The following is a 21,437-nucleotide window of genomic DNA, read 5'->3' on the forward strand; positions in this document are numbered from 1 at the left end:
TTTTTTTTCCATCAATAACTAAATTTTTTTTTTTTTTTTAAGACAGTTTGTTGTCATTTGTATTTCTATTTTGTAAAACCTCGCTCTGTAAAATGAGAGAAAATAAGAACAGCCCTCATGTTTTTACATGTGCTCTATTTTGGGGTGTTAAAGATCTACCCACTTTCCACTGTGTGGAGAGTTACACCTTTTAAAAGAATAACTAAAATGTAGTTATCCCCTTAGGAGGGATAATTCGCTCACTTGAGCACAAGTCACAGAAACGTCCCCGTGGCGTTACGCAATAATTGTGCGAGGGAGAGAGTTGTCCATCTTCCCTCCTCTAGCCTCGGTATCATGAATTCTAAGGCATCAATGCCGGCACCTTTTTTCCTCCCTTAACTACAGTCGGCTGTCTCTGGACGTCTTTTATCATGGTCCACTCATGATTTCGAGTAACTTTGTTATCGCTTTCCTTGCGGGACACCCACTCTCCTGAGACGCCAAAGGTGTTCTTGTTAAACAATGGCTGGCCCCTCGTCTCTGTAAACATGTTTACCGCCTAGTCTCGTTCGATTAACCTTCCGGAAGCCAGGCCATTGTCTCTGCGTGTGGTGCACCCTGTGCCTTTTTCTCCGAGCAAGGACCGGGCGACGGCTGAAGGCCCGGTCTTGCGTAGTTCACAACTGGGGCACGGTTATTTGGTCACCTTATCTTTTCGGCTGCACTTTGGCTGGCGCGTGGCCGTTTAGCCGGCACTTAAGCCAACCGCCGTTGTGTGTTATGCGTGCAATCTCGAGCCGAAGCGGTTATTTCTGGATTTCTGGGGAGACGTCGTCGTCCATACAGCCGCCGGGTGTTCTCGGTGTACCACAGACGATTAAAACCCCCCAAGAATTCCCCAAAATTTTTTTAAATTTTTCGCCAGGTGATTTAAGGTCTGTTCACACGATGCATCTTTTAGGCGCGCAACAGTTTCGCGACACTCAAGTTTCGCGAAATGTGCTCGTTCACACGTACCGCTTCACGTGCAACAACGATGACGTTTAGACTCGCGAAAATAGTTTGGGTGTTGACCATAAAGTGGCGCTTCAGTTGAAAGCCAACATCATCGTCATCACCATTAACCATTCAGCGTCGTGTTCTCCATCTCCCGCCACATTCTAAAAACCGCCAGCATTGCCGGCAGCTCCGCCGCCGCTGGTTCGAACACTCCTCTGTCCCCGCACCGTCCCGTTTTCGGCACGGCGCCCAGGGCGCTTTCGCCGGGACGGGGCGAGACGCCGGCTGTGTGAATGAGGCCTAATTGTCTTCGTCCATCGCTGGATTTTTTTTTTTTTCCGATATGCTACTCACTTATCCTTCAGTGGTGCTTGACGCGCTTGCGGAAGCGCCGGCAGTATCCATCGTTCCTGGTTTCGTTTTTTTTTTTTCGGATTTGGCTTGGCTACAACACTGGCAGCAAAGTGGTCTTCTCAAACAGCTCGCTCCCCCCTCAAAGGCCACGTGAGAGCGTTTCTGAGCGGCCATTGGCGGCGCCCTCAGAGTGATTGACAGGACTCGGCAAAGTTTCAGCAAAAGCTCGCTCCAGAAGCGAGGTGTGCGCGCAACCTTTTTTAGATGCGCGCGTCCTTTTCGGACTCGTTCAGACGGCGCAACCATTTCGCGAAACTACGTTTCGCGACACTAGATGCGCGAGAAAAATGCATCGTGTGAACGGGCCATTATTATGGTGTGAGGAGACTACCCAATCAATATTTTGCTGCAGAGTCGCATATATTTTTAATAAAGCCGAAGACTCAACTGCTCGAAACCGAAACACGAGCCCGGAAGCTCATGGCTGCAAGTCGCACGGCTACACCCTAACACTTTTTTTTTTCTTCGCTTCTTTTGCGTGTGTAGCAGACGACGAAGTTGCATGCACCATTTGTCGTGCAATTGTGACGCACTTATATTCCTTCCGCTCGATGGTCTGTTCTTGAAGATCGATTGGCCCGTACCACAAACGACACTTCCGAAGTAGCGGCCCCACGTCTGTTGCAGCGTTGTTCCGTCGTGCGCTGCCATCGTATTGTCCAACCCGCGGTATGTCACCACATTGAGAACGACGTGTACATGTACTTCCAACAATCTGTGCAATATTTTTTTTTCTGTCAACGTATTTGCAGTCTTCTGGGGGCCACAAAAATGAGGTTCATATTTTTTCCTATTTTTAATATTGAATATTTGCCTTAGATGACCCACGACTTTTAATATATTTGGTATACATAGTTTGAATGCACGTGATCATAAAAAAGAGTGAGTGCGCGACTGAAACTGGCCAATTCTCAACCGGCTGTTTTCGGCGGAAAGAAAAATAGTTTCAAGCCCCAAATTATGTTTTGGGTAGTTGGGCTCTTATATGTCATGTTCAAATAAAAACATCGGCGAGCATAAACACATTTTCGGAATACCCAGGCTTCACTCTTCCCGGCACGCTATTCATTACCTCTAAATTAAAAAAATATATATTGAGAAGACGGCAAATGGAGGTGATGCCAAAAGCATCGTTCATATTTTCCCACACTCTCCAGCGGGGTCACGTCACATGTTGTAAAGAGCAGCATTTTTTTTTTTTTTTTGACATGAGCTTTTTCTGCATTTACTTCGCACCATCAAACTTCTTCTGGCCCGTCATGACTAGGTGTACTGCTCCCATATTACAATAGAGCCTCTCGGGCCATATTTGAAAATACAATAACCTCATGAAGAAACAATACTGTGACTTGTAACTTAGGTTACTAGTTACTATTACTGTTAATGTTGAACTAGTTACTATAACTGTTCTAATTTATGTGCTCAACCAATCTTTAGGCACATCAGTGACTCTCGTGATTCCACCATAACCTTTAAGTTTCCCTCTCCAGTCAAGTTGCCCATGCGCGGTTTTGAACATGTCTTCACAATTTCAAGTACGAACGTAAAAAGAGGCATCAAACTCGCCCTGATGTACTGACAGATTGGCTAATCACACTTTTGTTTCATCACTACTATTATGATGGTGATTGAATTGTAACTTGTGGCACCTACAGTGATGCCACTGCACTTTACATGGTTCCTCTGCCTTAAAGGAATACTACAACGAAATTTCGGCCCTCATTTTTTGGTCTATATGTGTTCAAAAAAGCACCATCAAATCAAACATACCAATATCTTGTTAAAAAAGTCATGAAAAGGAATTTTAAAACGAATTAAACGATTAGCAAAGAGCACCTGGTGGATGTCGCTAACGCCTCGCTTGTAATGCCCGTCTAGCAACCTTGGCAGCTAGTGACGGAGGTTGTCTCGCCTCCGGCCACGACGAGAGAAGAGGGGCAGGAGGAACTCCCCTTTTCCCGAGAATGCCTTTTGTGTGTCACAGAAGTCGCTATTGTCCCCCTACAAGATTATAGAAGATTAACCCGTCACTCAAAATTCGTACAAAAGCAGCCACTTCGGTGGCTGGAACGACTAGGCCATCCTCTCGACGTCAGCCTCGCCGTAGCTTTGCTCGTCTTGAGACGACCTACGTCACGATTGCGTTGGATGTCACGTGGTCTCCGCTGGGCCTCCTCCGAGCGCTTGCCAGAGTGGGCCGTTTATAACGAAAAATACAGCCACCAGGCTCAAAATACAAACGTGCGATTGTCATTTACGGATATTGTGGATCATATTCAACCTATTTGTGAACACGACGGGAATATTTCAAATTTCGTTGAAGTATCCCTTTAAGACTGATCTGAGTGATACACTAATCCAGCCATTTTCGTTTTTTTCTGTAGAATTGCCATGAGACATGGAGTTAAGGCTGGAACACACACACGAAAAATTAAGCATATATTGTACGTAATATAGGACATGCGAAAATTGTTCTATGCTATCCTTAAAGAGAAGCTGAAACACTTCTTGAAAAAAAAACGAGTTAGAAGTGAATGCTGGCATATTTTCATCCCGGGAATCTGAATATCACATTTGTTTTTCCCAAAGGCGTAACTAAACGCGAAAAACTTCCGACCAGTTGTTACGTTATAGAAGCATCTTTGGGCCACCAAGCGCGTGTTGCTCGTGTGGGCAGCGCATGCAATTGCAAGCTTGCGAGGTATATTTTTCTGCACTGACACCAGTCATGACGCCTCTTTCTGACCTTTTTGAAAATAGCAAGAGTGCATGTGCATAGCTTTGACAGGCGCTGAAGATGCGCAAGAGCAGAGATTCTGAAAAATCCCGGGAAAAAGGTGCTTCGGGGGTACTTTAAAAATTAATTTCTGAAGCCTCCGTGTACCAAATAGAAAAATAATCTTGGTATTTGTGATCCTGGAGTCCGAATGAAGGCCATTGAAGTGTTTTTTTTTTCAAATACAGAACCGCTTCAGTTTCCCTTTAAGAAACTGGGGTATTAACTGCTTGGAGCTATACCCGTTTTCACCTCAAGAAAAAGACTTTTTGCTCAATGTTCATACGCCGCGCGAAATAGTTCTTAAAATATTTGGTCATCGGAGACAGTAGTGATGCTTTTGGCGTTTGAAACATGTACGTCTTGATAAGGTAACGTATATCTACTCTAAAATGCACCTACATATATTTCAATTCTTAGCATAAAGAGGGAAATTAGTAATGCTCCGCAAGAAGCCATACTTTTTTTACTGTGCTTCTTGAGGTGAAAACAGGTATAGTAAAAGCGGTTTCATTGGAAGTGTATCTATGATGTGTCTGCTATAAATGCAAGGCTGTGGTGTATTTTCAAATAATGATGTGGAAACATTTTTCCACATTACGAAAATTCATACGATATCTGCGTGGCTTGTCAAAAACTCTTGTTCTCTTCTTAAATCGACATTTTACTTCCTTATGAGGTAAACCGTCATTCGATAAGCCTTTTTCCAGTAAGCCTCTGCGCATGAGTGCACCCTCTTCCCTGGCCTTGCTTCCAGATTTCGGCATTTTTGGAAGGCACTGTCCCACACGACCAACATCATTGCCACCTATCTTTGCATGTATTTCGTCTTTTTTGATGATTCTTTTGTGAGTTTTGGGAGTGCAGAACATAAAAAGCAATGGAACCCGATATGATGGCACAATGCCAATCTGTTCTGACTGGCAGAGGCATGTTGGGCCACCTCCTGCTTGTAGTTTGCAGACAGACTCCCAAACACCGCTCGCCGCTCAAAGAAGGTCCACAGCTTTGTTGTTTTTCCCACTGAATTCAAATTGGTTGACGGGAGAGTAAATAATTATTTTATTCCCTAACAGTTACTCCTTCACTGCAAGACTCCGCTCTCTAGTGTCACTCCCCGGAGGAGTAATTCTGGGGCGATATTTTTGTTCCTTGTCTTCTCAGGACTTTGACCAGTCATGGAACACTACAGACCCAGACCTGAGCGTCTGCTTCCAGGACACTATCCTGGTGTGGGTGCCTTGTGGCTTCCTCTGGCTGTTTGCCCCGCTGGAGACGTACCTGCTCCTCAAGAGCTCCAGCAGACTCATACCGTGGACCGCGCTCAACATCGCAAAGCTGGTGGGTGTCTTGCTCTCCACCCCTCAACTTGAGGCCTTGCCGCGGCCACGCACCAAGTTGCGACTTCTGTTGTGATGCTGAATTTCTCAAAGATGTACCGGAGAAGTGACCTTTAAGTGTCACATGACATGACCTGATTTCTTGTGACACCGTGATGTCGGGTCATGGTGTCACGTCACACGTCAGGTGGCACCATCATTTAGAGTGCGTTTTAAAATATACAGAGACGGGCAGTTTTTTCCGTCTGTGGTGCAGGGTTGCTGGTGTGTATTGTCTGGCTGTGGTTAATGTGTTGTCAAGGCTATAGTTCTAAAGCCTTGTATTCAGGATGGCCCAATCTGGTCATGGTCAAAGTTGCTTCAAGCAGTGATTGTGGCTGCCATTTTCAAACATTTCAGTTAAGGTTGTGCCACCAGGCTGAGGTAAAAATTGCCGAAGATGATAGAGTCTTAGAAGCATTGAAGTATAAAACTCGAGCAACCGCTCGAGTTTCCAAGCCGTACATATAAGGTCAAAGGTCAAGGGGACAAACGTGTGATCAAGCCTACACTTTTTACAGCGAAGCTGTTATACGCTAGGGTCTGGGAAAAAATGCGTCCTCGCATGCCGACAGAAAACTCCCCATTGGTCGTGGCAAGTATGAATAAATAAAAACAAAGAGGGGTCAAGTATGAATATTAAAAAACAAAAAGAGGGGGCAACCAGCATTATTAGATAGTAAGGTCATCCTAGAAGTCACCCTTGTTATCTCTAGGCATCGTCTTCGAGGTCATCCTAGAAGTCGCCCTTGAGGTCGTCTTGGGCATCATCCTAGGCGTCGTCCTAGAGGTTGTCCTTGAGGTCAACCGATGACGTCTAGAATGTCCTCAAGGGCAGCTTCTAGGACGAGGTCTAGAGAACGGTTGTCGAGGTCGTCCTTGATGTCGTCCTCTAGGCACTGTCCTAGACGTCATGTAGACCTTTTCATCCTCCCCCGCATGGGCGCGCTGCCATCTTGGAATCACGTGACGCGGCAGCCATTCGGTTGCTTCAACTTGCTGCTCCGCTCTCCCCTCCGAGCCTTGGCGGATGCGTTGAATTCGTGTTTTTCGTCGCGTTTCACCGCGCGTGCTTGCCTTACTTCGGAAACTGTAGTCCGATACGTCTACTCGACGGCTCCCGAGGTTTGTTTACTAATAGTGGCGGAACATTCTCAGTAAGAAGCGCGTATATTTATATCGCGCATTTAACGTCGGCAAGGCGTCAAGAATAGTCAGCCCAAGGAGACTATCTGTGTTCCCTGAAAGTATCGTTCTTTGTATTCATAATATATTGAAAACAGTTTCTTTTGATTATGGGAGGAAACTCGCGGAGGAGATAGACAATGAACGTTTAACTTGTATTTTATCTGAGGCTAAAAGTAAAGGTACGCCAACATCAAGCGATTTGTTTGTTCATAATATCACACCTACATCTGTATGAGGTTCTCAATCCCTTTTTTGCGACGTAGACATTCGGTTGGTCGGTTTACTTATGAAGTTTAAGAAATTGTATACCACGCTCGCTCCCATTTCGACAGTCATTTAAATAATTTATTGATTACATTTAGATAACCAATGCCCTCCACTTAATTTACTTAACACAAAGGTTGGGACCTCCCGTGTAAGAAACTGCCACATACACTTAACAGTAGTGGGTTTCAGAATAGCGTGCACAAAGAAATAACGTTGTTTCTGTTTGCAAATCCAAAGCGCGGTTTAGGTTTCGCGCATGCGCAGTAATGACGACGCTTCTCTTTTTTTTGCTTACGTTGTTTTATTTTTTGCCAGTATGTAAAGTTCACAATAATTGACGCCCCCCCCCCCCCCCCACAAAAAAAAAAAAAAAAAAAAAAAGAAGAGCCGTCTGCATAACAGCTATTTGAGTCCAGGATTGTCGATGGCGAATAGAGGTTTACTTTTTGTGGCTGGCTACGCCGAAATTTATAAAGCGAGTTTGTTCTAAGAAATAAATATTTGTTCACACAGGTCCGTGAAGTGGTGCCTAGCGCTAGAATTCAGCCAAACTTTCCGAGGTATTTTCCTCCTGCGCCCTTTAATTTTATTTGGCCAATTTTACGGAAGACAAACGCCATATTTAATTTCACGGGTCTGTCACTTATATCATATCCTGAGTAAGCAAATGTTCATATAAAAAAATGTATTTCCTAGGGCAAATATCACGAAATGCTGCTTATGAGTACTTTAGCAGGTAGCAGGATTGATAATATAAGAAATGTCCTACTCAGCCTGTCAAAACATGCTCGAGTACTAAATTAAAAAAAGAGGCCGATACAATGTTATTGGTTTATATCAATTATTTGCGTTCACTAAAGTTCGGTGCCCACGAAAACCAAACAGTGTGTTGTAAACTCGCGAATTCATCTGTTCTGGCCGATTCAGGACATTGTTAATCAAGCTGTCAATATGCTTCCCCCCTTTACATTCACATGTTACTCTCTTCATTAGTTTGTTTTTCTGGAAACTGGTGTTATCGGGTACAGCTATACACGATGACAATCTTCCCTGTACATCAGTCAGGCGTTTCGCAACCGACCATAATCAGATACATCAAAGAAGTTGGTAAAAAAAAAAAATAATTTAAGCTGAGATACACCTTGTAGTCATCAAAGTGGCTCAGTACTACTGTTTCATTGGTTGTGTGCTGCCAGGAAGATGGTCGTATCACGAAATTAAGCAAAAACAACGTAAAACAGCATAGCCGCGGTCACATTGGAACCGAAACCAACCAAATTGAAGCAACCTAATGGCGCCGAGTGCGTCAGCGCCCTCTGTTCGCCGGTGAGGCAACTACTAAAATGAAAAGGTCTATAGATAACAGCTTTGCTGGTCCTCCATCTTCGTGTGAAGTGGAAGGGCTCTACAATTTTTTATAAAGCACCCTAGTTGAAGCTGTAATACCTGGTAAAAGAAAAAGGTGGCTTAATGGGGAAGGGGGACTTTCTTGCAATGAAGGTCACTGGACAAGATTTGTCATTGCAAATGTTTTTTTTAGCTTAGGCTTCCTCAATCTTGGGGAAGATATATATAGGCGAAGACACGCGGCGTGACGTACGCTGCGACGCGATCGACCAGATAGAGTCCTATTGGCGCGCACCAAAGTAGCCTCAGCCGACAGAGTCTTCGCCGTCCAGACGGTGCAACGAAGAAAAAACAAACAAAAAAACCCAAAGCCTAGAAAAGTGTTTCATGCCCACGGCACCCAGACTCTCTCTGCTCGCAGTGTCTGCTCTGACCTTGACGGACACTGGCTCGAACACTGTACCAGAGATCTCTTCGCTTCAGTGCATTCATAAACTTCTTATTGCCGCCATTGAGCCACGAAACTAGGGTCAATGACGAAGCAGTGTCTAAGCAACACGCATAACGCAAGTGCCAAGTTCTACATGACTTGGCACACCCAAAAAGTGACTTTAAAATCGAGCGTGTCTCCCATAGAAAAGCATGGGAAAGTGGGCTCGCGACAGGCTGCCATTAGCCGCATATCGAGGAGCCATCTGGGGGCGCTGTTGACAACTAGGGCGAGAGGAGGACTGTATCATGAAGCCATGACACGCGCAGTGTCCACCCCTGTACGTACCTTACGCTGTGGTTCTGGGTATGTATTTTGAACCTGTACTGGCTTGTCTGCCTTATCTCTTAGCTTGAATGTTTTGGCAAGTGAGGCCGTACGGTGGGGGCATGCACAAGTCTTATAATTAATATTGATAGTCGCAGTTGTTGGAGTGCCCCAAGGTTGTAGTGCAAGGTCAGGGTTCCACCAATTAAGGTCATGAGGTCATGGTCATGGTCATACTCCAATCTATTTTTCTGCTTTTGAATGCTCCATTTCCTTCCAAACAAAGATGAGCCAAATCACAACTGAGGCGATTTAATTTTTTTATCCCGCACGGCGTGACTCTGGCTGTTTTTTCGTGCAGTTAATAACGCTGTCGCTGTTCCTGATTTCCCTGGCTGAGTTCAGCTATGCGGGCCACGCCGCTCTTTCGGAAGGGGTGGCCCTGCCCTCTGTCTACTTCTACACACCCTTCCTCAAGCTGGCCACCTTTGTAAGTACCCGTCTCTGCAGCTTTGCATGTTACGCTCGTTGCACTGCCTCATCACTGTCTGCTGCTCAGGCAGGTTACTGTTTGGGAGAAGCAGCTTACCTTAAAGGTCGAGAAACTTGGTGTAAGGGATGAGCAACTTAATTTAGGGGATGAGTAACTTGTGTATGAGCAATTTGTGTAAATGGTAATTAACTTAATGCAGTAGATGAGCGACTTGGTTTAAGGGTTGTGTTGTGCAGTAGACTCTTCAGTTCAAACTCCAAGAAGCCATGAATTCCATTAGAATTATCAGAAATTTTATCTCAAACTCCAAGAAGCCATGAATTTCGTTTGAATTAACAGAAATTTGTCTAAATATGATGCAAGATAACATTATGATTTGCCATATGAATGGCTACACAAACAAAGCAGGTATTTGATGATTTCCTCTACATAGGCCTACTGATCATAAGCAGGTATCCCTCACCTGAAACGTTAGTATGCTTATCTCTCAAAAATGTTAATCATGGACGGTTTAGGCAGCACATGATAACTCAAAACAGAATGAAGTGTGTTCATCAGGCCAAGAAGTTGTCTTAGGTGTACTATTAAGCAGGGGACACATGAGCAAGTGAAAAAGGTCACCGTGCGGCAGTGTTTATAACTTGCGCAGACGCTGTGACCTCGACCTATGCCATGCTGCCTGTCACAACGTCCGCGAAAGTTGCCTTGGAAAGTTCTGCGTGGTGCCTTGTTGAGTGCGCTTCTCACCGAGCACCGGTGCACTGCGGAGAAGGAACACTCGCGAAAGCAATCTCCGCGGCTGTTGCTTCCCTGCAGTGCACCGCTGCTCGGAAAGAAGTGCACTCAACGGGGCTGCAAGGACAAAATGTATGAATTACCCGAAAACGTTGTTCGTATTAAGCGGCTTATGAATACATTAAAACATAACAGGATGATCAGAATTTTGAAATTTGTTTGAATGAAGAGGGGACATGGCCTGGGAGGCTCAACTTTTGAACCATTCCCTCAAATTGATACAAACTTTCAGGGTGAATTGAACTCCATTAGGATTGTTGACATCTAAAGTTTCAGTCTTGTAGGCCAATTCTACAACATACTATGCTAAACAAGCCCCAGAAAAAAGTTGTTTTGTTAGGAAATGTATTTAAAAAGATAATTGCAATCCACAAAATGTTTGGTTTAATGTGAAGTAGAATACCCATAGTGCAAGTTAAGGTAAAAATTAATTGTACAAAATGCAATTCTAGAGAAAAACAATAACGCCCAAAAAGAGCAAAAGATTTTAACAAATTTCTGCGTTTTATAATCTTCAGTTTTTGTCAGCAAGAATTTAGCTTTTTCATATCATGAGTACCTTAACTTGTTCTTTAGGAAATTTCAGTCCAGGACACCATTGAATGAAATCTTTACACTTTCAAAATGTCAAATAATACATTTCTTCATACCACATTTCCTGCCAAAAAGTGAAGCCGAGAAAAATGCATTTGAAGTTTCAACTTGAGGTTTCTTTCTTTTCTGAGTGCAAGGTAGGCAAAACTCGCCTGGAACATTGTTAGCACCTTCCTCTTCAAGACTGTTGTTCCCCTGGCAATAGCTACCAGTTTCTGTCATTTGTAGGCAAGCTAACGTTTGTAGCAGGTATTCCCTGGCAGATAAACTGGCAAGAGCTAAGAGGCAAATCATGCTATGGAAGAACAGCAAAGCAGGAAGATTATCTAAAGTGGAAGATACTGTGAAAGGATGTTGCTGAAGGTGGCATAATATCACATCACCGGGCAGGAGCAATCGTAAACCCTGTTTCGGGTCTCAACCAGTAAGATTGCTCTTACTAAAATTTCAGGATTTTTTTTGTTTGAATGTATAGGGTTCTCCTGGCCATTGATACTTTTAAACTAAGAAAGTTTCTACAGGCTAAACCTAGAGTAAATGACGCTTCCAATGAGGGTGAGATGTTCTGGCTATGTTAAACGAGTATGAAGCGGCGCTAAATAAAGAACGCAAAAAATTTGCTCCTTGCTGACTTTGAGGGCTGCCGACATGTCGAAAATAATTTATGGCGAGATAAATCCTGCATGTTTATAAATAAAAGTTTCTGAAAGCATTTTTTGGAAGTTAATAAACATAAACAAAATCATTAAAAAAAAGTCTTTTAAAAAATTTGAATTTTGAGGCCACAACATTCCACAAGTATGAAATATCCCAGTTCGAATTATTGCGAGCCTACTGTACAACTTAGTTATGTAAGGGTTGAGCAATGTAATGTATGCGATGAACAACTTAACATAAGGACTGCGGAACTGTGTGTAAAGGACGAATTGAGTAATGAGCAGCTTATAAGGGTGAGGAACTTATTGTAAGGGATGATCAACGTTATGTATGGGATAGGCAACTTCATATAAGGGTTAAACTATGGTGTAATGGACGAGCAACCCAACATAAGGGATGAGCAACTTTGTGTAATGGGTGAGATGCCTGTGTAAGTGATAAGCAACATAGTGTGAAGGATGAGCCACTTAGTGTAAGGGATGAGCAACTTGGTATAAGGGTTGGACAACTTAGAGTGAGTTTTGAACAACAGTGTATGAGCAATCTGTGTAAACAATGAGTAACCTAATGGAAAGGTTGAGCAACTCAATGCAGGGGAGGGGAAACTTGTTGTTAGGATTGCCCAACCTAGTGTAAAGGAGGAACAACTTATTGAAAGGATTGCACAACTTGTTGTAAGGGTTAAACAGCAGTGTAATGTATCATCAACAAGTGTAAGGGATGAGCAACTTGGTGTTGAGCGACTTAGTGTAACAGATGAGCAACTTGGTATAAGGGTTGGACAACTTAGTCTGTGGCTTGAACAACGGTGAATGAGCAACCTGTGTAAGCGATGAGTAACCTAATGGAAAGGTTGAACAACTCAATGCAGGGGAGGGGCAACTTATTGTAAGGATTGCACAACTTAGTGTAAAGGAGGAACAACTTATTGAGAGGATTGCACAGCTTATTGTAAGGGTTTGACAGCAGTGTAATGTATCAACAGATGTGAGGGATGAGCAACTTGGTGTTGGGGTTGAGCAACTTAGTGTAACAGATGAGCAACCTGTGTAATAGATGAGCAACTTAGTGTAACAGATGAGCAACCTGTGTAATTGATGAGCAACTTAGTGTATGGGTTGAACAGCAGTGTAATGGATGAGAAGCCTGCATAAGTGATGAGTAATCAGTGTAAGGGAGGAGCAGCCTAATGTAAGGGTCGAGCAGCTGCCTGCAAACATGTCAAAATGGGGCAGCAGGAACTTTGGGTGCATTCTGTGTAAACTTTCTTAAAGTCTGACTGAAATTTATCGACGATACGAATAGTAATAATAATATTATTGATGTCCTATCTTAGGCACTACGAGTCGTGGGGGATAGGGTGCGAATTGCCGTAAATTTGCCTGTCATTATATAATAATAATAATAATAATAATAATAATAATCTTTATTGGCTCAGGAGAGCCGTGGCACCACGGAAAGGCGACAGCTTGTACCACGGAGGCCCGCGGTGCCACGTCTCGTGATGATGATTACGAGATGGTATATACAACGGGAGGACTACGACGTATAGAGCTGAATCTTGTCATGATAGTCCTTGCTGACTTCTTGTTCATGTTCTCAGCACTCGCATAGTATACACCTTTCTAAGAAACACTCAGCTCCAGGGACAAGAGAATTTTTTTTTTAGCCCACTGGGTTTGAGGCTAAATCTTTTACCGGCGTCTCTGCTAACCCTAACTGAGTGGGTTGTTGATATCTATAGGCACAGTCTGCGAAAGCGCAATTTCAGTCACTGCTGGTGGCTAAATTTTCTCCTTTTCCCATTGTTTTTTGCATTTCATGGCATATGTATTTTTCCGAGGTCATTGAGAAAGCGTTGTACCACCTTTGAAACTAAAAACAAACTGGAAACTATTTTTGTTGCGTACGCGCGCAACAGAACAAATGTGGCTGGAATGTTTAATTTTATGATCAGTTTCGATGGCACCGCTTCCTCAGCCGTGTCAATTTATGAGTGCTTAGCTCTTGAAAATAATTTACAACAGAAGCTAACGAAAAGGCGCGCATTTCGCGCGCACAAATAACATGTTTACCGATGTGTGCGACAGAACTCTGACATAAAGTTTAATGAGTGTTAACATTCGAATAGTTATATTATATGCGCCACATGGTACAGCATTATCCAATAAAGATTTATTTTATATAGATCTCAAATAACGCAGCACTACAGTGTCGACGACAGTTGCAGCATCTTGGGACGATCGTACAGGATCTTGTTGTGGGGCATGTTTTGGGGAGAGAATCATTTTTCCAAAACCAAGGCAAAGGAATGGATACGACCGATTCATTCCCAACCCGAACAGCTATTTTTGGCAATGACTGAGAAGGACTCTATGCGGATTGCCTCTGGGAGGGGGGAGAAGAGTTGTCATTGTTTGCAAAATCGCCTCGAAGGCCGTTCAACGTTCTTCCCTTCCTTCGTTTCCTGTGAATGTAAAGCAGAGACAGAGGCCGGAAAAATTGGAGTGGTTTCAGGAAAGGTGTGTACACCTTTCCAAGGAATGCTCTCAGGCTGCCGCCATGTTGATGATGATGATGCAGCTGGCGCGACTCTTGTGCCCCCTATCGGCTAGATATTTTCTGCCACTCTCTTCGACTGCTGAAAACTGCTGAGCACGATTCTCCATCCATGTTTTGCGGTTTTGCATTCCAAGTCTTCCGGCCCCTCTTTAAACTTTTATTTTATTTTCCTTGCACATTCTGCATACCCTTTTTGTGTTATCTTCCAATGGGAGAATTAGGGCTGGCGAGTGCCTGCCACTCCAGCGTTTCTGCTCAACAGTCACGCCTAACGAAGGAAGGGAAGGATGTCGAATGGCCCGCGAACAATGACAACTCTTCTCCCCCCTCCCAGAGATAATGCGCGCATAGTCCTTCTCAGTTTTCGTCGAAAATAGCTGTTCAGATTGGGGTGGATCAGTCGTGTCCGTTTCTTTGCCTCAGTGCTGGTGTGAAAAAAGGAAGCTCTCCCCAAAACGTGCCCTGAAACGAGGTTCTTTTGTATTTTGTCCTCCAATCGTCGAGATGTGACTGTCGTTGGCACTGTAGTGCTGTGTTATCCGAGATCTTTCTAAAATATTTTTTCGGATAACACTGCACAGTGTGGTACGCACAATATATCGTTTGAATGCTAACATTTGCTAAATTTAATGTCCAAGTCTCGTCGTGTACGTCAGTGAACACATTATTTGTGCGTGCGAAATATGCATGCCTTTCGGCTATCTTCTGTTGCAAATTATTTTCGACAGTTAGGCACTTTGTCGACTGACACAGTTGAGCAAGTGACGCCATCAAAACTCGTAAAATAAAAAAAAAATTTTAGTTTTAAATGTGGTACAACACTTTCACAGTGTCTTTGGTAAAATATGTACACAATGGAACTCGAAAAGTACAGCGGGAAAAGGTGAGAATTCAGCTGCCAGCAGCGTCTGTAATTGCACTTACGTAGGCTGCATCTATTGAAATCAATAGCCTGCTCAGTTAGGGTTAGCAGAGCGGTAGGTGAAAGACTAGCTTCAAACCCAGCGAGTGTTCTCGAGAAGGGTTCTCTTGCCCCCGGGCCGGGTGCTTCTTGGAAGGGTGCATTTCTGATATTTCACGAACCCTTGAAAGCAAGGTGGTTGATAAAAAACAACCACAAAAAAACCTCTTCGGAAACAAACTGCCAGCCGTGGCAGACATGAGGGATTCCATAAAAAACGTTCTAATTAGACAACTGATTACCTAAAAAATAAGCCTTAGCTTTTAATTAGTGAAAATAAAGATGTGGTTCTAACTAGAAACTTGCTGAGCATCACCGAAAACCCCTAAATCAGTCAATTAGTTTTAGGACAACTTGAAGCACGTGGGAAACGCGGGAGTGCACCAAAGTTACCACCCGTGCAGGAGGCGCAAGGTACACTGATGCAAAAACTAGGAGAATATTCTTATTCAAGTTTCTGCATCGCCGGTATTGCGCTTTTTTGCAGGAGTGGTAACTTTTTGGCACACCCCTGCGCTTCCCACATGCTTCAAGCCGTCTTAAAATTGACCGATTTAGGGGTTTTGGACGACGCTGGGCAAGTTTCGTTTCTCATACATACGGCGAGTTCAGAAAAGCTTTTAAATGAATACCTCACACAGCTCAAAACGTGCTGCACATACTTTGTCTTCTGACTTAATCTCCAGGATTAAAATGCATCAAACTTTAAATCCGGCTGCCTTTATGAGCAAACCCTATGCGCTTACACGTCTGTGGCTCGGTTTGTAGGCAGCGATGCAGGCGACACGCATTTGCTACATATTTAATTCAATTATGCATTGGGGGGTAATGCGCCCAATGAATGGGGTGTAGTGTATAGGCTTCGGAACGGCAAATGCAGCTGCCAAGTCTCGTTATGTTTGTACCCATTTTATGCTTATATGCATATAGTAAGAGCGAAACTTTCAAAGTGCCCTAATGCTATAACAAAGGTCGTCGGTTGGTCGCGGAAAGTGGACGGTTAGATCAGACTGTTATTTTAATTGGTTTTAAACGTAATAGAAGACTTTGTGGACAATGAGAAATAATATGATTAGAATTTCCATGGCAGTTCTTAAACAGAAGGAACGTTTACGCGGGACGAGACGGTGCAAAATGCTATCGCATTTTAACTACAATCTGAGTGGCAATTTCGGCAACAATTTGTTTCCTTAAATGCGGTGCCACTGCAGTTGCTGGCCACCACGATGTTGCTGGCGGGCAAGAAGCGCGGGATCCGGTCATCGGGGACGCTCTTCCTCTTCTGGTTCCTGATGCTGCTGTGCGGCCTTGTGGCCTACAGGTCGCACCTCAAGCACGCCCTCGCCGCAGACCCAGCCGACGACGACGAGTCGTATCATCCGCCCAATGTAAGTTTGCGAAGACTTTTGTCTGGGGGAGGTGGGGAATGTTCTTACGCTTCTCACCTTTGGTTAGGGCGGGTACAAACAGTGGTTTTAATTGAGTGCCGGCCCTGCGTCACCAGAAAGTCCGACGGTACGGAAGTGAACCATTGCACTTTGTCTCTCTTAGTGCTACGACCCAGGAGGTCCGGAGACACTGGTCAAGCTACGCTTGGGGTCTCGGTGCTTGATTCTCCGCATGTCTTGTGAGCAGGGTTTCGGAACTTAATGTTCCTGGTTCTGGTTTCGTTCCATAGAAAAAAAGTTTTGTTCTCGTTCTGCTCTGGAACGAAAAAAACAATTGTCCGTCACAGTTCACAACGATTCGCGTTTGTGTGCGAAGAAAATTCGGACCCGAAATCAAAGAGGAAAATGAAACCTCTTTTTTCGTCAAAAAGTAGATAATTCGAAATCTCTAGCAAGTGTGTGCTTATCAGGGTGTATAAGAATAATGTAAGGAATTTTCACGCACGCTAGCGCTAAATTTAGCGCTTGCATTAACACACGCTACACAAGAGAACTTCAGAATAGCGTTTCTCTGCTGCGATGGGAAAATCCAAGCGTCTCGGGCTTGCAACGCCACCAGGATGCAGGAATGATTTCTATTTCATGCACGAAATGCCTTGAGAGAAAACAAGTTTTTTTGGCCAGGAACATTTTAGATATGTTTAAATATGAGAATTTTATGCGAGCGATCAACCGGTCGTGGCAAGTTGCGGAGATGGACATATCAATTCTAGGTCTCTAAACTGCTTGTATGTTCGGTTAGTTCTACAAAAACTATTTTTTGTCTATTTGAGTTTCAAAGAAAATCAGGTGTGTTTAGCTTATAATGCGTCGGATGGATATAAAAACACCTTGGCATAAGAAGAGATGCAAATATTCCTAACATTTCGGCAGCTGTTTAGAGAAATGCATGCATTGGCTGAACTAATTTTTTAGCTGCTCTGTTTGGTTTCGGTTCGGCTTGTCGTGTGATCACGCGGATCACGCACAACAACTTGCGTGTGCTCATCCTAAATATCGTCTGTTTATCGATATATATATTTATGGGGAGGTCCGGGGACCAGTGGCAGAGTGTACTAGCATTGGTGCCAGCGCACCAAAGCTTGTAGTCGGAACCCAGGAGTCTTGTACTTGATCCCCGCCCCTGTCAGTTTCTCTCTGTACTGTACAGAGGAGACGTCCAACGACCCTTGGAACAGAGACCCCCCGCTACCTAAACTTACACACCGCATAATAATTTCTACTGGTATGTTAGTCAAAGCTCACCAAAAGTATTTCCTAGGACAACAACGTGAAAGCCACGAAAATCCTCATACCAGCAATGTTTAGTTCCCATTGATTCTTATCACACACCAGAAAAAATAATAAAATATGTAAAAACTTGGTAAATAATTAAGAGATGCGAGTGATCATCATTAAACACTACATCATATCGTGACACAGGTATAGTTCACCCAAAGATCTTCATGCCCGACAGTTTCTAGGGGATATTCAGTGGTGTGCGCTGCAAAACAAAACCGGTTCAACAATACACGGCGATAGAGTAAAAGTGGCAAAAAAGACGGGCACGGGCGGTTGGCACTTTAATTAAAAGTGAGGTAAAATGCCCGCAAATGACACTTACATTACGTATCGGGAATTTTCCTTATTTTAAAACCAAATTAGATAGGATTCACAGAGTTGCTTCCGAGGGCCACTGAGTCGGAGCAGTCAAGCGGCCAAACATCTGATGAAGCACTAGACCAGGGGTTCTCAAACTGGGTTCCAGGAAACACAGGTGTTCCATGAGCTCGTCTCATGGGTTCTGCCAACACCCAAATTGCAACCCCCTCTCCTCCCCCCCCTACCTCTTATGCCGCAGGCTGCGCGGCAGGACCATGCAAAGCGCCTTCATCTCACTTTGTACTGACATCGCGATTGATATGGCAGGGATATTGGGGAAGCAACGCAAGCAAAATTGTCTACAATTGTGCATCTGTGGCTTCTCGGTCGGCAAATACAGAGGGGGGGAGGGGGTTCCGTGATTGTTTTTGAGGCTTCCTGGGGTTCCGCGAGACCACAAATTTTGAGAATCCCTGCACTAGACATATGGTTAGAATTTCATCAACCTAGGCACACTCCACGTTGACGTAAGTATGCGTCGCCCATCGTCGCACTACACACGACAAACGTTCCAGCTGGTCGTCGTATCGATCGCGATGTTCGCTGGTTGTCACTGTGGCCAGCTTACCAGCTCTTCGCCATTGAAACAAAAAGAACAAAAACAACACCGGCTTTGTGATGGGAGGCAGCCGATGCCATATTAAAATGTGATGTAGCCAAATTTTTCTGTTAGCCTGGAAAGCACTAACAGCAAAGGCAACATTGGTTCCAAAATTTTAATATGGCCGCCTCTTTGCTCTGTTGTAAGTTCAGAGGGAAATGCATTGGAAATGAGTTCACCCACCCCAATGCTGGCAAGACGATGTTGTGCCACATTCACTTGGCCGATGCGCCGCTATCTTGCCAGAGTCATGTCACCTTGAAAAGTACCATCTGCATTCCAGCATTTCTTTCGGCCACCTCTTTGGCTACAGCGGTTGGGAACAACGGCATCATTTGTTTTGCATCCTTGTAGAGGTGGACTTGGCATTTTGCCGCCCTAGACAGCCATTAACAGAGCCGACGTCATCAGCTGTGAAGCTGCGCCAAGTGGCAGCTAAATTTCCCTCTCCCTGAAGAGCAAAGTGAACCCGCGATCTGAAGCCTCCCAGCTTTGAAGCCGCGCAAAAAGCCACGCAAAGAACAGCAGATAAATTAAATTCACCTCTCCAAAAGTGAAGTCGAAATCTGATGGATAAGCTCCTATTGGCTGGCGAGCCTCATAGTTTCAAGGAACGAGGCTCCCATTGGCCGCCGTGCGTCAGTTTCAAGGAGCGCCACCCCATGGCGCTGTGGGCCCGTGCCGCCAGCACGCCAGTAAAAGAAATCAGCTGGCGGCGGGGCCTTTAGCCTGCTTGGGCAGGCTCTAGAGCTGCAGCACGGCCGATGATAGCGTGGCACGGTCACTCCACGGGAGCGCTTGCAAGAACAACATTCATGCTTTGGAATTCACAACTCATAAGAAGGACTTAGGTGTACTTTGAGCCTTTTTGGGAAGGCTAGTTAGGTTTTCGTGATACAGTGCCTGAAGTGCTTCGTATTTCCGGGGCTTTAAGGATCTCGTAAACCCGTTCCTTGCCAGAATTATTTGAATTTAGGGCCTCATCCGATGTCATTGAATGACTTCATGGCAGTAAAATTTATGCATTTTCTTATCATATTCGACGAACTCTGGGACGCACAAAACGTGTTGCGAACGAACTGTGACATAATGTGTCGTCATATCGTCGAGGGGTCGCTTGACCGCGATGTCACATGGCATTGGCAATAATGACGTCGTGTGACACCCCGATATAAAGGTCGTACAAGCAATGTAACCCCTATGGGGCTATATTGCCTAAATGACCTTCACTCGTGTGTCAATCAAATGCGATGTGTCGCTCCTTCGACGGAACACGGTCCTGTAACACACTTCACGTTCATAAGAGTTTGACGGGAGTCTGCATTGTTGGGAGGGAGTGCACAGAAAACTGCAGTTCTAACCAAGGTGTCAGTGCCCCGCGATTTAACCAGTGGCTCCGGGCGTTGCAAAAAATGGCTGCTAATTGTGCGCAGGAGCGTGTGGGGCAGGCGTTTTTCTTTGGCACCTACATGGCCTACTACCCGCTGGTCCTGGTTCAGTTCCTGCTCAACTGCTTTGCAGACACCAAGCCGGTCTACAGGCAGCACGCCCCATCTTCGGAAGAGGTGAGTCGACGAGCCCCCAGCGGGGACCTCGTGCCTTTGGCATCTTACACTGCTCACACACAGGTCATGACAAAGGCCAAGGTTCTGTTTTTCCAATTTGGGTCATACTACTATTTGTGCTTCTTAGGGGGTGTGCTTTCGTAACATTGAAAGCTATGAACCATAGAGATTTCATAGAAAGGGGAAGAAAGGGTGGGTAGTTGAAGCTTCTATATTACATCCTTTACTACTGCACCCCGCACAGCTGTGGGGTAGGTTGATGGATAGGATGGGGTGATTACAAGCTTCCCAGCAACTACCTCCACGAGTTTATTGGTGTTCAGGTATCGGCATTTATCGAAGCAACACTTGTTTGCAACATTTGCCGTGGGACAAATTACCGTATTTACTCGCACAATGAACGCACTCGCGTAATGAACGCACCACCCCCCAAGTCGGCTTTCAAAATTTCGACTTTTTTTTTTTTCAGTCGCGTAATGAACGCACCCCCAACTCGGACGTGCGTCGCGCGCAAGGAGATAAGAAAGATAAGCGGAGAGCCTTTGCCTATGCAAACAAAACAGCTTGCCAAAGGCGGAAAAACAAACAAACAAACAAGGAACTAAGAGAAAAAGAAAAGTTTTTTTTTTTTTTTTTTTTTTGCACAGCTTAGTTTGGTTACGGGGTTGGGCGGGTTGGGCGCCGCGCGCAAAGAGATAAGAAGTTACTTAGATTTTTCAGGATAAAAGGTCCCTTCATTATGCGAGTAAATACGGACACAAAAATTTTACTTCGCATAATGAACGCCCTCCCTAACTTTGCATCGATTTTTCGGAAAAAAAAGTGCGTTCATTCTGCGAGTAAATACGGTAGTGTTGCCAATGGCAGTGGAGACGCGTTTACTTTGACCTATTTCTGAGGCGCTTTCTTGATGACGTATTGGTGTGACCATCTTTCGGGCACGACTCCTCCGCTTTTTCGCCTAATGGGACAAGTAAGGCTTTCGCCGTAATAAAGTCTGATAAATTCAGA

At 44.6% G+C, this 21,437-nt stretch overlaps 1 protein-coding gene across 1 annotated transcript in view; it reads left to right on the forward strand.

Moving 5' to 3' along the window:
• The window catches only part of LOC8040491 (multidrug resistance-associated protein 1), a 70,756-nt gene that overhangs the window by 6,686 nt on the left and 42,633 nt on the right, over positions 1-21,437 (forward strand). Inside the window, exons 2-5 of the mRNA XM_029969907.4 lie at positions 5,336-5,512; positions 9,471-9,599; positions 16,383-16,559; positions 20,295-20,426. Of these exons, the coding sequence (XP_029825767.2) occupies positions 5,336-5,512; positions 9,471-9,599; positions 16,383-16,559; positions 20,295-20,426 (615 nt within the window). The remainder of the gene's footprint in view (positions 1-5,335; positions 5,513-9,470; positions 9,600-16,382; positions 16,560-20,294; positions 20,427-21,437) is intronic.

This window comes from Ixodes scapularis, unplaced genomic scaffold (genome assembly GCF_016920785.2).
Source record: "Ixodes scapularis isolate PalLabHiFi unplaced genomic scaffold, ASM1692078v2 PGA_scaffold4__175_contigs__length_147842914, whole genome shotgun sequence".
NCBI classification, from domain to species: Eukaryota; Metazoa; Arthropoda; class Arachnida; order Ixodida; family Ixodidae; genus Ixodes; species Ixodes scapularis.